At 37.2% G+C, this 16,628-nt stretch overlaps 2 protein-coding genes across 4 annotated transcripts; one reads left to right on the top strand and one right to left on the bottom strand.

The window, feature by feature from the left end:
- Positions 1–22: 22 nt before the first annotated feature.
- LOC306863769 (protein eva-1 homolog C-like) lies at positions 23–4,685 on the bottom strand. Of its 3 annotated transcripts, none has more exons than XM_079407322.1 (8): positions 4,142–4,685; positions 3,612–3,808; positions 3,210–3,333; positions 2,974–3,126; positions 2,435–2,578; positions 1,876–1,953; positions 1,698–1,784; positions 23–1,029 (listed from the first exon to the last, which is right to left on the bottom strand). In XM_079407322.1, the coding sequence occupies exons 1-8, from the start codon at positions 4,251–4,253 to the stop codon at positions 620–622; spliced, it is 1,305 nt and encodes a 434-aa protein (XP_079263448.1). In that variant the 5' UTR covers positions 4,254–4,685; the 3' UTR covers positions 23–619. The 3 variants fall into 3 exon arrangements, with proteins under 3 accessions (XP_079263448.1, XP_079263447.1, XP_079263446.1); XM_079407321.1 differs by having other exon boundaries at positions 34–1,029; positions 2,974–3,144; positions 4,142–4,627; XM_079407320.1 differs by having other exon boundaries at positions 34–1,029; positions 2,974–3,123; positions 4,142–4,601.
- A 336-nt stretch (positions 4,686–5,021) lies between these two features.
- On the top strand, positions 5,022–7,900 carry LOC306864074 (protein Mis18-alpha-like). The gene is made up of 5 exons (XM_079407782.1): positions 5,022–5,353; positions 6,065–6,131; positions 6,243–6,365; positions 6,471–6,570; positions 7,445–7,900. Exons 1-5 carry the CDS (start codon positions 5,146–5,148, stop codon positions 7,520–7,522), a joined length of 576 nt encoding a protein of 191 aa, XP_079263908.1. The 5' UTR covers positions 5,022–5,145; the 3' UTR covers positions 7,523–7,900.
- The last annotated feature ends 8,728 nt before the right edge of the window (positions 7,901–16,628 follow it).

A 16,628-nucleotide genomic window follows, 5' to 3' on the forward strand; every position in this document is an offset into this window, starting at 1 on the left:
AAAAGACTAGTCTTCTCAATTTGAATTGATTTCAATACCACATATATTATTCATCCAGTGTTTAATAGAGCAATAATTTACCAAATTCTTTTCTCTTTACATGGCTTTACTTTGTGTAAAGTTTAATACAACAGCTACTTTATCAGCTGAATAGAATAATTTTAGAACAGAATAATAACTTTCACTCACTCAGGCAGTAAAACACATCAGGTATTGCTTGTTCTGTGCTATTATGTCCTCACTGTGACAAATCAGTTTTTACCTGACAGTGTCTTTAAAGGTGTTGTGTGTAATTTATTAATGTTAAAATGCATCTTTCATGGCTTTTTATGAGACTGTTGTAGGTTGATTTCACACAAAAAGTGTAGCACAGTGAATCTGTGATGTTATCAAAATATTGGTCTGTTTAAGCTGCCAGACAACAGCAAAATTAGCTGAACCAATAGTGTGAGTTAGGGGCGGGCCATTTGTTTGGCAGACCAATAGCAGATGAGGGTAGTGTTCTGGAAACCTGTCTGAAGACAGTTGCGATACAAAAATTCCACACTTCACCTTTAATTTTAGTGTTTTGGTAACAGAAAACATTCAAAATGCTCACTCCTTTTGGTTGAAACTACAGTTACTGCACATTCTGCGTAATAGTTGGCATGTATGAATGCAGCATGCATGTGTTTCCATTGAGGTATGCGTTCATCCTGATCTCCTGAATGACAAGCTCTCTGCGCTCAATCCTCTCCATCAACTCTGCTGCCTCTGTGGTGTACGTCACATCTTCCCAGGAATACACCTTCCTGCCCTTCTCCGACAGGTTAGAGCTGTCCATTAGTGACCCATTCTCATCCTCATCTTCATCATTATCCTGGTTCATTGGCTCCTCCTCTTCTAAATTAGTTCTACTCTTCTTCCTGAATGTTCTAGTTGCATTTAGATGTCTACTGCAGGTTAGCTGTGTTGAAACGGCTATTAGAACAATCAGAAGTCCCACACAAACACTTGATGTGAAGAGCAGTCCTGCCATCTCTGGATGCTCTGAGAGAAAGAGAAAGTACTTGTGAAGAATAGTTCACACAAAAAGCATGTACATTTAAAGTTAGCTTTGGATTTATTTTGAAACTCTTTTCATTCTGAAAATTGCTAGTAAATCTCACAAATAATTGCAAAGAAACGGCACGTAACACACTGAACTAAATATAAAATTGTGAAGTAGAAAGACTTAAATAGTATTTTCAAGTAAAATGTTTCTTAAAATTATCCTTTGTACACTGTATAAAAAAAATATAAAATAAAAAAAGTTGAGCCAACTTAACATTTTAAGGCAACCAGCTTCAGCAGATTTTTGAGTTCTCTCAATTTATTTTTGTAGGAGATTCTCAACTTTTTGTTGTATAAACTTAAAACAACAAGTTGAGAAAACTCAAAAATCTGCTGAAGCTGGTTGCCTTAAAATGTTAAGTTAGCTCAACTTTTTTCTTTCTTTTTTTACAGTGTATAGCATGGGTAAAATAATAATATAGAGGTTTGAAATGACATGAAAGTGAGTAAATGATAGAATTCTAAATTAATTTTATAAATACTTATATAAAACCATTTAAAAAAAAAATTCCTCCATTTTGGCTGCTTAATGTTGACTGGGCTCATAAAAAAAAATAAAATCCAGGCATGTTTACGCTTAAGACGTATAATATATTTAAGTTTACCTGTAATGTAGCCATATGCCATTAAAGAATTACTGACAATAATCCTGTTCTCTGGAAACTTTGAACTTCTGATAACTGGCTGTTCCCCTATGAATAACAAAGAAAAATAGTTTAACAGTTTATTTACCCCAACTGCACAGATGTTCTATATAAAGTGAACTGTATGGTGTACTGTCACCTTTTTTGGTGCTCTGGGTAGGAACTGAGGTAGTTTGGAAACTGCTGGGATCAGCCTCCTTGAGTAAACTTTGCGGAACTGAAAAAAGGCCCAGTACAAAGAGTTAACATCTTCCAACTCCTAGGCGGTATCTCCCAGGATCTTTCAATGCAGGGCTGATGAGTAATCTTTATTTTTCCTGTGAACTGATCCTTCCAATCAGTAACAAAAGCCTGGCATTCAAAGCAAATCACAGGAAGTTTTACAGGAAGCCCGAGGCCTACAAATGCCAGGCTCTTTCCCTATTTTTATTTCCAAACAACTTTTGTATCCACTGCAATTTATGAGACAGGAAGAAAACAGACGGTAACTCAACAATCTGAGATGAGACAAAGGCCATGTGTTAAGTCTTTTCCCACACTCTCAATCAATGATTTAAGATCTCTCAAACTGATTAAAGATCTGACATGCCGTTGGCACGCCATACTGTAACTGTATTCAGAAAATTCAAGACAGTTAAAAACACATTCAAACAGATTTTGTTTTGGGAAGATTTTGATGGATATGAGAGCATTCATACCGCATGCATAGAGGACAGTGATATACTTTTTTGTTCCAGGAGGGCAGGGGTTTTTGAAATGTTCCTCATCTACGGTAAAAAAACACCTCTGTTTTCCATAGCAGATGTTGGATACCACATCAACGGCTTCGTGAAAAAGACATTCTGCAATATTAAAGAGATAAAATCATTTAAAATGTCTTATCAAGTACCAAACCACAAAAATAAGCAAAATGTGCTAAACATCATGCATTTTTATGAATATTACAATAGATTCAACAATATACAAATATATTATGATTTTTTAATTAATTCAGCCTACTATTTAGCTATCCTATGCATGATTTTATAGCTCAATGCAGTATTTAAATATTTGCAACATTTGCGTCTTTTTTCCTCGAAACAAACCTGCAACCAATTTCATAACCAACCTAATTATCATAAACCACTCAAATTAGTTTTTTTTATTTAACAGCAAATTGTTTAACTGCAAAGGGCCTAATTTTCCTGTTAAATCAATATAATATTAAATATAAATCGACTTGAACCCAAAAACATACCAAATGGTGGAGGCCCTTGTTCCTCTGACAGGCACAAGTTTTCCTGTTCCAGCTGTCTTCCATAAACAGCAGAGTAGATATTCAGCACTTTTGGATACTTGCAGTGCAGCAAAAGTCGATCTCCCTCACATGTTATTCTCTTCTTGTGCTCTGCTGTAAGACAAATATTTACTGATGTACAGGAGTAAATATTTGAAGAAATAATCAATTAAAGCTTTAAAGGAGGAAATACTTACTAGGTTTACACCTGTATGATACATGGAGGTATTTAGGGGTTCCAGGACAAGGATCTCTGCCAAAGACTTGATGATTAACCAGAAACTGGCAATTTCTATGACCCTGGCACTCAGAGAGCACTTTCTACAGAGAGGGATAATCAAAGACCATAGAATGTGCGTTATACAAAAGGCAGGTAAAATGAAGTAGCCTTGCCCTGATTCTGGAAAACACATATCTTTTATGAGCCAGAAGTGAATAAGATCGGCTGCCAGAGGAGTCTTGTCTTACAACAGAGTCCTAGGTCTGTTTTCGCCATGAGGCTATTGAAAAGGTACTAAACGGCTTTATTAAGTTAGTGTTTAGTGCATGTAAAATGAAAGGTCTGTTTTTTGTCTGAAAGCAAAGCACAGACTATTCACCTGCAGTGCTGTGGTAGCAGAACAGCTGTGATTACGCAATTGGCATCTCATTCCTGGCATGATCCTGGGAAGGGTTGCACTCTGTCCATAAAATGCAGACTGAATAGTTATGGTGGAGTGTCTTGGACACCTGAGGAGCAGGAGGTCTCCATCACAGGCTTGAGCTGATTGACTATTGATGATCCTAAATAGATAATCTAACAAAAAGGTGGGGAGGTTGGATCTATAAGTTATTAAAAATACATCACATTATAAATTATTTTCATAAATTGGATGTTTTTTTGTTTTTTTACTTACGACATTAAATTAAAATTATTTTTGTAAAAAAAAAAAAAAAAGATACCAAACACAATGAATCCAAAAATTTGTCACTGACCCATAGCCTACATGTAGCTAAGTTTATGGAGCCTACTAAAACATGAATATACTTTTTAAAATACAGTTTAAATTATTTTTCTCATTATTATTAGTAAAGACTGCAACCATAATATTTGCACTTATTGTAAATCATCATTATATTATTGACTCACTTGAGAAATCGGAGAGTCCGTCCATTTCTTTGGTCCACAGTATAAGACAGCAAAGTATTTGAACATATAGCCCAGGTGCCCGGCAGCTTCTCAGGTGCTGCGCTGAGATCATGTTCAAATCCTTCAATTATTTCTGCATTCAAGCGCGTGCTGGAGAAACGCTGTCAGGAATTCCCGTCTGTCTCTCTCTCTCACCTGCCAGAGAGTTGCACCCGGCTTAAAGTATGTTTTCATACCGCGACTCTGACATCCCAGTCCTTTCAAGCCAAACTCTAAGAAAGCGAACCCCTCGAAATCGTTTCTCCCTTGATTAAAGAGAAATCGGAGGATATGACACAAAAAGCAAACATTTCAAAGCGACGCATGCAGTCACTGAGGGAAGCCTATAGGGAAATAACAAGTGCGCAACAAGTCAGTGGTGCCTGTAAGCAGCGATATTCGCACTATTCATCCCACTGCTGATGATTTTAGGGTCCGTAGTGAGACAACAAATGGTAATAGGTGGCTTCTTGGCATACAGAAAGTGATTTTTGAGGAGGATGTTGAGGACAAACGCATTTGAACGGGGCGTGGCGGTGGTGGAGTTGAGAAGCACAGAATTTGTAACCAATGTGATTAAAATGCATTCACAGTAATATTATTCATATTATTAATTAATAATATAATATTTCATATAGTCATTCAAGCGGCTTGTTCGAAGCCAAACCTTCGTGGAATATTAAACCTTTATAAAAGTAATATATATTTCCTTCCCAGAAAGATTGTGTTCATGTGTGTGAGTGTGCTTGTGTTCGAAATGTATTTATTGTGTGTTTGGTCATGTTTATAATATTCTAAAATAGAACTTTACACGATGAAGTGAAACTAGGGGGCGCTACGCGCGTGTCATTTGATCTACGCTCACTGCAAAAACGCAGAAGTACAGCTGCCCGCGTACTTTCGAAGACATTTTAATAGAGGTTAAGAAATATATTGAATTGAGCGATTTTGATATTCCGTCTGAAATGGCAGGTAAAATTAAAGTTGCTGGTGACTGTAGCTATAAAACCTACTCTGTCTGCGAGAGTGCCGCTGATAGCAGCAGCAGAGTGGAGGAAGATGGAGAAAGCGACGGTCCAGCGGTGTTTATGTGCGGAAAATGCAAGCTTCCCATCGGCGACAGTCTGTCCTGGGCAGGCAGTGACGACGAGCAGAACCAAATCATGCTCAAACGTAAAAGATTATTATGTTTTTATGGCTCTTGTGTGTAAAATGCTGGTTTCATGTCTTGAGTTGATATACGCTAACGTTACTATTGAAAAGTTTGATAGGAATGAATACTTTTATGTACCAATGACGCATTAAATTGACCAAGGGTGATAGTGAAGACATTTATAATGCCACAGAAAACTATTTTAAGGAATTGTCATTCTTTTAAACTTTCTACTAATCAAAGAATCCGGAAAAAATGTAAAGCAGCAAAAACTGTTACAACACTGACAATAATAAGAAATGTTTCTTGATCAGCAAATTATCATATTAGAATGATGTCTGAAGAATCATGTGACACTGAAGACTTTGCCTCCTAGAAATGATATTTTAAAAGAGATTAAAGTACAAAATATTTTAAATGACTGTTTTTAGTGTATTTTTGATCAAGAAAGTGCTTGGTGAATATAACAGACTTTTTCATAAACATGAAATCTCATCCACAAACTTTTGAATGGTAGTGTTTACTATCTTCTTGACTCTTATGCATTTCGAAATATTGTGATTTTAGTTTTTGCTTTGCATGCATTCGTTAGAATACATAATACAACAGTGGGTAACAACAGCTGAAATCGAAATATAGGTATATATGACTATGACATAACAATGACTATACAAAACATAAATATTTTTAACACGTTGAATATGTCTTGACATTTGCATGTCGATTTTCAGGGATCGCTGACAATGTTGTCATAGGTAAAGAGCCCTTTGTTTCAGGGACCCGAAAGGAGCTTGGATGGTGAGATATTTGTTTTATTTATTTATTTATATATGTGTGTAGAATCATACATTTGTTTTTTTCACCTAAATATGAAATCAATGTCTCTGAAAATTAGTTTCTCACATTCAGTCTTGTTGTGGATCTCACCTGCCGTGGCTGTTGCTCAGAATTAGGAATCATGTACATATCAACTCCAAAAAAGCTTGATTACAAGAGATCTCTTTTCTGCTTTAAAGTTGAAAATATTGAAAGGTAAGTAGCCTATTGTGCAGTGTTCATCGTTAGTGTTTTTATAATCACATAATGTGATACACTTTTTTTGTATCACACTGAGGACACGGTTGTGTCTTTCTGTAGTTATGTTGTCGGCAGTCTAGGCCAGCGGGTGCCAGAATTAGACAAAGACAAACCAGTGACCCTAGAGTACCAGAATATTGTGGAACAGCAGATGACAGAGGTAAAGTAGCTCCTCTAGACGCGGTTTAAATTATTGATCTATGAGCATGATGCAAACCAATGTAAGTCTCTCCCTGTTTAACAATAAGCTATTTCTTTTGCACTACAAATGCATAGATTAATGGCAATATTGAATGTGTAGAGAATATGACAAATAATATTTTGTATAAAATTTTATGAGGGGAAAGTTATTGAACTTTAAAACAATAGAACCAGAATTTTTCATTTTCAATCTTTATTTTTTCCTAAAAGAAATTAATTCTAAAACAAAAAAAAGTTCCAGTATGGTGGGGTACACAGGAGAAAATGGAATTAAAGCTGTAGATAAAGGTGATCTGTGTTATGCGTTTTTTAACATGCACAAGTAAACAGCAGATGGCGCTCTTGTGGTGTTGCCAGAGCTCTTTGTTTGGTCACTGAGTCCAGCAAACAATAGACATTAGGAGCTGTTGAAGAATTTGATCTAGAAAAGAGTGTTGACAGTTATATCTGTTTGAGATATGTTAATGTTTTAATTTCATATTCCTTGTCTGTGTGCTTGTCAAATGAATCAAATCGAACTTCTGATAAGATGTACAAGAGGATTCCTGTGAGTAAATGCTGTGAATGAATAATTTCCCAGATATGTATTTGTGCTTTGTGTTCTGGCAATTATGTTTTAAATCACATATATATATATATATATATATATATATATATACATTACAAAATTACAATTATGTTTTTAAATCACATATATATAATATATATCACATATATATATATATATATATATATATATATATATATATATATATATATATATATAATATAACAAAATTACGCATTACAAACTTTTATAATCATGACCTCTTATTCTCTAATGTACCTTGCAGATAAAATCTCTGGCTGTGATAATAGGACAACGCCTCCTGGAGATTGAAAATAACCTCCAGTGCAGTTCTGGAAAATGATATGAGCTGTCTGTTTTATGACTGAGGGTAATAATCCCATGCGTCTGTTGTGAATAAGGTTGGACTCGTTAGTGTAAGATAGTTTTGTCTAGACAGTTATGTATTTATATGTATTTACTATACAGTTGAATGCAAGTGACACATTTGTACCATTTATTACAGTTAAGCTCCACACATTCTACAGATGTATAAGTACAATACATAGATTTTGTGACATACAATTGTATTGTGATTTAAAAGTTGCTGTACTCTTACTGGAGAACATTGTCTGTGTCTCTTATTTTGTCATGTTCTTGTGTTGTTGTCATATGGGATGCCAGTATTTACAAGATGGATACAGGGTGAATGTGTACAATAAATATAATGGTATAGCAAAGCACGTGTTGTTTTTTTCCCTCCTCTTGTTTGTTTTTGGTACTTCATCGTTTGCATCAAAACATCTCTGCCCAATCCTTTGAAAAACTGGTTCAATAACAAGCTGATGGCTGGAGAAGGAGGGGGCATGTCGGCTTTTGTTTACAGTTCCTGTCTAATGTGCCTAGCAACACTCCACCAAGAGGCGGGAAAATACTCGTAGAGACCCTGAAGGCGTGCACCCCCAACCCTGAATGCTGGGGTAGCATAACAACAGCGCGCCTCGGACCAACCAGAGAGCTGTATCTAAGGGCCATGCTGCCATGGAAACAAAGCGCATATGCTGTAGCTACAGCCTGTTGTCATCGTATCCGGCCAGCGAGTCAGCCAATCAGCTTGCGAGAGGGGAGGGGGGGGGGGGGGGGGGTCTATCAGTCTGATGACGTTGCGCTTCAGTCATTCGCAGGGGCGTGGTCTCCATCTCCCGCGCCAGCAGAGAGTTCTTCATTCTTGTGCCTTTGAACTTCTACATTCTGCCTGTAAACCCAGTAGAGTTAAAAATAGAGACAAGAGGTAAAACATGCGTACAGCACATGGTATTATTGCATCATGTTTACTGTTTGTGTCCAGTAGAGGGAAACATCACTCTACATGTGGCAAAATAGCTAATCATATCTGGTTGTATTAGTTGGTGAGGATTCATCTCAGTAAAGGCCAGTTTAAAGGCAAGAACAATAACTATAACGATATCTATATCAGGGTTTATACCAACAGACAATAATTTTCTGTTAATTTAAAGGTTGCACCAACTAGTCGAGTGGTTTTCAACCCAAGTCCTGGGGACCCACTGCTTTGCACATTTTGTATGTCTCCCTTGGGTTCATTTCACAACTAGTTGGTTTGAGCCCTCCAAATGCTCTCGGAGCGCTTAGTGATCTCAGACCCCCCTAAAAGGACCCAAAAGTGAACCAGTTCGATTTGGTTCATTTGTGGCTCAAGTTCCTCATGATTTGTGAAAGCAGAGAGGGTATGCTTTGTATGGACCAACATAACAGTAATATGAGGTTGAACTAAGCAGTTTATTATTTGTATGAATATATATATATATATAGTTTATGATTATGATTTGTGTGAAGTTCACACTACACGGCTTTACTGGTGGTGGTTGAGGAGAGACCCCCCCCCACATGATTGTAAAGCGCTTTGGGTGTGTGGCAATACACAATAAAAGCGCTATATAAATGCATCATTCATTCATACACGTCAGCAGATCGCTGTGCCGTTCAGACTACATGACTTGATTGTCTGCCTTTATTTAGTCATTGTGGCATTCACACATGACTTATGTAAATGATCCGCAACCAGGGGTTACACACTACACGAGCTGACAACAACTCTGTAACCCAACGACTCCATTCGGTCCCTAAACCACGTTGTGTCATGAAAACACGCGAGAATTGACCATTCGCAAAGAGCTTGATTGAAAGGTGATCTGACCAATCAGAACAGGTATATTATGTGCCGCCGCTGCTATCCGCCATCTTGTCCGACAGCTGGCCACTGGCCAGTCTTCATAGAAATACATGTTAAAACGGGGTGAAAAAGTATTGAAAGGGTATTGAAAAAACTTTTTCAATATAACTAAATATAAATATGTGAGGAGGGTTAAGCTGTGCTGTTGTTGGCTGCCATGGTAAAGACAATAAGCTGAGGTATTTAAAAGTGCTTGTTTTGCTTACCAGAAAATCTGGTCATGCACTGTATGCATGGATTGCAGCGCTAAAGTTAAATGCTGAGTGTTAAATAATAAAATAATATGTTAAAAAGTGTGCTTTTATCATTCTGTGGACAAACTCCCGTGAACTTCGTCCCGATCAGGAGCTGTATATGCACATGTGCGCTCATCTGTTTTCAATGCAGGTTAACCGCGAGCTTCATGTCATCTTCCACTCATTAAACTATGACAGGTCCTTTACTGCAAAAAGACCGTCACTGCGACACTCGCAAAGTGATGAAACGATGGCGCTATGTGCTTTTTAAAACCATTTTCATAGGTTTCACGTTATATTGTCGGTTCGGAAAATATGTAAATGCGCATGCCCAGTAGCCGCAGCTGTATCCCTTCTAGCCTTAACCCCAAATCAGACAGGAGTAGATTAATTTCGGTGGACTTAAAATGGTGTGTTCCGCGGTTGAAATGAAACACTTTCTGATGTTTATTCATGTTCATTTCGTGCATTAAGTAAATATGAAAAGATGATCGGTTCACGTGTTTGAACTGAGGCAATACATTGAAGAGCCACAAAAAGGTATTTATTGTTTGAATTTCTTTAAAAATGACCATTTAAAAGCTGAGAGTCCTGAGACCTTGTTTCATATCAGCAGTAACTCTGTTTTCTCTGTCGGTGTGTGGTCAGTTTCATCTCTGCTCTGCGATGTGTTTTTCACTGGATAACAGGAGTGTGTTTGTCGGTCATGGCAACAGTAACTATTGGTGGTTAATAAAAAATATAGCAGCCAAAAGCCTGTGAAAGAGAGTGAAAGACGCTTATGTGCAAAAATATAAGCCTTTTCTTTAAGCAAAGTTGCTGCTGTTGTTTTTCTTCAGGTGCCCTCAACCCATGCCTTGCTCTCTCATTGGCTGTAGCTCATCACCACCACCAGACACCACGTGATGTCGACTCGGCCGATTGGTCCAGATATTTGGCATGCTAGATATTTGTTTGGCGCGTCAGCGAGCGTCTTTGATGGATTGTTGTGTAGTTCACACATAAAGACTGCTAAGCGCCGATCACCTGCTGATTACCCCCTAATAACAGCCCGACCTGTTGGCGAGCTCGTTAACGTGCAAATCGAGCTTAAATCGGTCTTAAAATTCTGTAGTGTGAACTAGCCTTTAGTTGCTGGTCCTATAGGGTGCAACAGGATAGGACATCTTTGAAGTCCATATTTACGCTCCGTTTCCAAACAGTTCAAATGGCAAATAAATGCATGCTCTGAAAGGGCTCCACAAGACGTGATTATACCATCTGGATGCTCGAAACTGACCAGGGGAATGCATGTTTTAAACAGCTTATTGTACAGATGTAAGTTAATCGTCGTTCTAAACTAATGAGTGCATTCTCATGCCACACACATAGGCTACAGACAGTAGCTCGTACATCGCGCGCACAGAATTATTCAGTAGCTCAGAAATGTATTGGCAACACTGTTCTGTGATTTCTCAATAAAATAGCTTCTAAACTGAGAAGTTCTAGCATATATTTCTTAACTAAAACCCACAGCTTTACTATTAGTAGAGAGACGCTGCGAGGTAGAATTAATTCACACGCAATCTCATTCTCACAAATTTAAATGTAGTTTTTACTGTGCTATCTTATCTGTATGTGATAACTGATACTGAACTGAACTGATAAAAATGAGCTGTTATAGGAGCAATAGCCATGTTTACGGTTCATATGCCATAGTGCACAAGGTGTTTCAGCTCAAGGTTCATTGATAATTTCATCAGCATCTCGATGTCGACTCTGCTTTCATCACATAAATGTTGAGTTTAAATGATCTGAAGTTGTCGGCACAGTTAGCCTCGTGGGCAGTAGCATTGTTGCGCTTCGGGCTTCCCGAGTTCGAGTCCTGGCTTATTGACATTTCCGATCCCATCCCCCTCTCTCTCCCACTTCGCTTCCTGTCTCACTACTGTCTTATTAAATATAAAAGGCAAAAAAAAAGTTTGTGTGCGTTGCAGTTTAATCATCTGCCACTTTAAACAAGTATAGTTCTTTGCAGGAAAGTAATGGGAGTTACCAGATTGGGGCGTTTTTAGACCATGTTACCCGATTGGCTGACGACATAAGCTTCAGGTAAGGGGGATCATTTTCATTGCATGATTTAGAAACACCCTGCAGTTTGAAAACACCCACAAAGTCGGAAACACCCACTTTTGCTCTACAGAGTCCTCAATCTCACTTTAAAAGCTAGTTCTTTAACGACCCATTCACATGGGGCTTCGGCGTCAACGCCTCTCATTTACTTTGAATGGAGTGACGTCAAGCGTTGCCGAACTGAATTGTGGGTCCGTTGCATCGTGTTGTGTCCGTTGCTCACGACAGAAGTTGAAAACTTTTCAAGTGCCAACGCAATGCAGTCGTTGATGCCGAAGCTGGGTTGATTGTGATTGGCCGTCAATGTTTTTTATCATTTGTCAGCTGGAACAAAATGGTTCTTATCCTCCTTTTACGGGTTGTCACCATTTGTAAATTTTATGGGTTTAGCTTCCGGTCTTCTCCAGCTATTTTAGCTGTACAAAACAGCTAATTTTGCTGATTGATATTGAAAATTGGTCCCTTACTATATTATTTTAATGTATTATCTTAATTATGAACACTATGGTTTGTATTGCAAACAGTTTTACTGTTTACTGCACGTTGCACGTTATTCTTCTCATTATTTCATAATGGCTTATGTACCAGAAGTCTCAGCCATAGGCCTACTTCTGCGTTGAAAAATAAGGTGGATAGTGTGCCATTATCCTTATATCTGTGGTGTGAACATTCCTATTCCTATAGAATGATTATTAAATTTCCAGGGGCAGTTGTAGCCTAATGGTTAGAGAGTCGGACTTTTTAATCCAAAGGTTGTGAGTTTGAATCTCAGGTCCAGCAGGAATTGTAGGTGGGAGGAGTGAATGTACAGCACTCTCACCACCCTCAGTACCATGACTGAGGTGCCCTTGAACCTGAACCCCCAACTGCTCCCTGGACACTGTAGGATAAATGGCTGCCCACTGCTCCTGGTGTGTGTTCACTGCTGTGTGTGTGCACAAATGCAGAGCACAAATTCCGAGTATGGGTCACCATACTTGGCCACATGTCACTGCACTCACTAAAACTTTATAGTTATTAGTTATTGTGTTCAGCAAGATAAAGGTCCCTTTATTAAAATGTGAGTGACAGCAAATCTCCAGAAATGAATGAAATGCCCCACTTTCTTACGAACGATATGTCTGTTTCATTTTGTTCACAAACAACATCGGTTCAGAGCCTCATCGAATCTCAAACTCGTTCATTGAAGAAGCATATTCGTTCATGAATCAAAAAATAAAATGCTCCTTCACACTGAGTCTTCCAACTAAGCAGTTGTGCGCTTCAAAAGGACGTTGGTGAATGATAAATGTAAGAATTTTAAAAAGGACGTGATATGTACTGAACTGTACATATGTTGTTGTCTGTGTTAATTTATGTATTTGTTCTCCCATAACCTAATTTTTCCACCTGCTCCGCCAGCCGCTGTCATTTTGATTAATGGATGTTGGCTGCAATCCCAGAGTGCATCTCACTTGAACTGAAGTGCTGATGCCCTGCACTTTCAGTCTTACCCACCCCATCCACCTCCCTCTCAGTGTCCAGACATTAACACACGCACAAGCACAGTTTGTCCGGGAGGACTGGTGGGCTGATAATCAATAATGTAGACAGTCTGATTAAGTGAAGGTTACTTCTTTGCAAATAACCCCGTGAGTGAGGCAATCGACACAAGGACTGTAGAGACAAACCCTCCAATAGCAGCGGAGCTCAAAACAGCATTTGCCAGTCCATTCTTGCTAAAATGCAAATTGAGTGTTGCGGGGAACAGCTGCCTTCTCATTTGCCTGTATTCGCCTCAAAATTTAATTGGACTTGGCTTTTATGATTGAAAGAATTGTGACATGTTGAACTTCGACACATACAGAATGTGCTTTTTTTTTTAATGCTGTATGCAAATATTATTTTACAGGATAAATGCTTTGGATTCCAACATCTAGTTCAAAACGCTGTTAAATTATTGTGACCCAGGACCACAAAGCCAGTCATAATAGTAAGTTTTTTAAAAACTGAGATCGATACATCATCTGAAAAGATGAATAAATAAGCTTTGATACAACTATTAATAATTTAAATATTGAGAAAATCACCTTTTAAGTAAACAATTTTTTTTAAATATATAAAAAATTAAGTTTTGATATATTTACGGTAGGAAATTTACAGAATATCTTCATGGAACATGATCTTTGCTTAATATCTTAATGATTTTTGGCATAAAAGAAAAATCGATAACTTTGAACAACTTTTTGTTTGTATTGTTGGCTATTGCTACACATATACCCGTGTGACTTATGACTGGTTTTGTGGTCCAGGGTCACAATTTATAATAATGTAAAATAATGTTGTGATTTCTGTCCTCAAATTCAAAATTACAGTATAATTTTTAATACATTAAAATGAATTTTATAATTTATATAATGATTTATTTTAAATATTTTTATATTTGTTGGTCAAAACAACACTTTTTATATTACACTGACAGTGTTTTGCGTTTTAGAAATAAGTTGTCACATGTTTTAAAAGTTATATATTTATAGAATATATTTATTACAATATTTGTTTGCCAAAACAATAATTTTTACATTACACTGAATCAAAGTTTTGTGTTTTATAAATAGATTTAGTTGAAAAGTCTAAGATAGTTTAATAGATTAGTCTCAATCAGGGTCTAAGCCCGAACAGATTGAGCGATTGAGAGGTCTAAACGCAGCAAGAGGGCCTTTATTTGACTTTGACTCTAATGATGGTCTTAGCCATGTAACAACAGTAAACAGTGATTTGCGCACCCGGTCCAAAGGGTTGGGGATTTCAATTCGTGACGTTGCCACATTAACATGCCTTGGTATTCCAATGCTGATGACACTAGAGAGGATATCCGTGATTTCTTTGTCTTTATCCTTCCTTTTGCTCAGGTTATGATGTTTTATGGTTATGACATTTGTGGAGCCCTTCTATTCTTGTGTTAGGCTTAGACAGCTGAAGAGAATAGCGACCCCCCCCAAACCCACAAATGTCAGGTTCTTAATGGAAAACTCATTTCAGTTCTGCTTACACAGAGCGCTTCCTGACTGGTCTTCTTGTTTGCATTGAATTGTATCCCTGAATCAGTCAATCAGCACTTAGGTAAATACAGTAATGCTTACAGTGAATTACTGTTATAATCTGAGCTCAACACAAGCTCAATCAACAGCACATATGGCATAATGGTGCAAAAGTTTCAAAGTTGTTTTGTTGGACATTTTTTGGGAAATTCTTTGTTTTTATTTCATATTTCATGGTACATGAATATTATAATCTGATTGAGATTTCTATTTGATATCATCACTTTACCACAGAGCTGTCACTTGGCTTGATGGATGCTCTTGAATCAGTCAGAGCTAAAACATTCAGGTAAAAGTGAGATTTGAGAAGTAAGATTGTGAGAAGTAAGACGTTTGGTGTAAATGTTGTTCTACATCATCTCACAGCCAATATATCTTCAGCTCAAGTTGTTGTTGTGTATTACTCCGCATTCGATGTTTCGATACGTTTTGGGGTTTTTAGCATAGCTTGTTTTCGCCGCTTGATCACCAAAGGATTTTCGATGAGTGTCGTCCTATCTGATACAGAGTCTTTCAGCTGTCACTCATTTAATGGTTATTGCTGGGTTCTCTTGGGAAAAGCTTACAGAGTTAAACCAAGTCACCTGTTTCTCCGTAAAGGCTTAGAATTTAGATTCTGTGACAAATTGTTTAAATACCATCAAATAAGAGACATTTTATGTATGAACAAAAGAAATACAAATCTTTATTTAGGTTTTGTGCATTTATTTGTCAAAGAAGTGATACATGCTGATTTAAAATAGAAAATTCTGAACACAAATACAATTTTTTAAATATTTTATTTAAAATATTTTTTACACCATTAGAAAATCTTCTTTTTTTTTTTTTACTTGGCAAAAAATCAAATCAGTACAAAACTTACAAAAGACCTTCAAATTCCTCTTCACCGTAACAAAAGTACAAAGACGTGTCACCAAAAAATGGACATTTTTTTTTTTAAATCCTGGTATGCAGGCAAAAGTGAAGCTGAGATGAGAAAAAAAATTGTTTTCACAGCTTATATTCTTCGGTGCACGTGAAGACGGCCTGCTTTGTAAATCTAATGTGTATTGACAGCATGAATAATCTTTAAACACATGGAATGAAAGACACTTGTGTTCTATGGAGAGAAAACACCACCCTGGTTATAACCAGGTCAGCCATCAAATATATAAACACTATTGCACAATCTATTATTTCACCCAACATTCACTTTGTAGGTAAAATGAATCTTATTCACTAAGAGTTCAAACAACACTGAAAATCTTCCATTACAGCCCAAAGGCTGAATGCAAGATATTTAAGGCTAAAATGTCAGCAATCCCCTAAAGAGAAAAACAAGAGGAATGTCATCTTCCATTTAAATGTTGACAGTTTCACTACAGGTTTAAAAGTGAGGCAATTAGAAAAGTTCAGCATTGTTGACCTGAGTGTCATTACAATTTGAGGTTAAATACAGCTTAAAATAAGAGCTTAAAAGTCACTAATATTGTTTGATCAAATAAACGCACTGTCAAAAACCTCTCCAACCATTCATTAACAGTCTTAGATGTATTACTGTACATGAACACATATTAGTACACACATTATTGTGGGCAGTGACAGCTTTGTTTCAGAGAAGAATTGTGCGTTAAATGTTGTGGCTAAGCTGCTACATGGCACTTGGACTAGAATCGTTTCTGTCTGTGAAGTCGAAGTTCAGTGTCAACTGTCTTGGGGCTATGTAACCTCAAGATCTAATTTTACACAGTGTTCAGAGCCTATAAGTTTTCTGCAAGCCTTCACTGAAGCTATGTGTATGACACATGACAA

Source organism: Barbus barbus (assembly GCF_936440315.1).
Source record: "Barbus barbus genome assembly, chromosome: 45".
Lineage (NCBI taxonomy): Eukaryota > Metazoa > Chordata > Actinopteri > Cypriniformes > Cyprinidae > Barbus > Barbus barbus.

Bases quoted from the DNA above. Each gene is read 5' to 3' on its own strand.
- LOC306863769 (XM_079407321.1), bottom strand. From the start codon at position 4,253: ATGATCTCAGCGCAGCACCTGAGAAGCTGCCGGGCACCTGGGCTATAT. The intron at 3,334-3,611 runs GTGAATAGTCTG...CCCTCTCTGTAG, and splicing joins CTGCTACCACAGCACTGCAG to AAAGTGCTCTCTGAGTGCCA. The intron at 1,030-1,697 runs GTAAACTTAAAT...TCTTTCTCTCAG, and splicing joins GGCATATGGCTACATTACAG to AGCATCCAGAGATGGCAGGA.
- LOC306864074 (XM_079407782.1), top strand. From the start codon at position 5,146: ATGGCAGGTAAAATTAAAGTTGCTGGTGACTGTAGCTATAAAACCTAC. The intron at 5,354-6,064 runs GTAAAAGATTAT...GTCGATTTTCAG, and splicing joins GAACCAAATCATGCTCAAAC to GGATCGCTGACAATGTTGTC. The intron at 6,571-7,444 runs GTAAAGTAGCTC...TGTACCTTGCAG, and splicing joins TGGAACAGCAGATGACAGAG to ATAAAATCTCTGGCTGTGAT.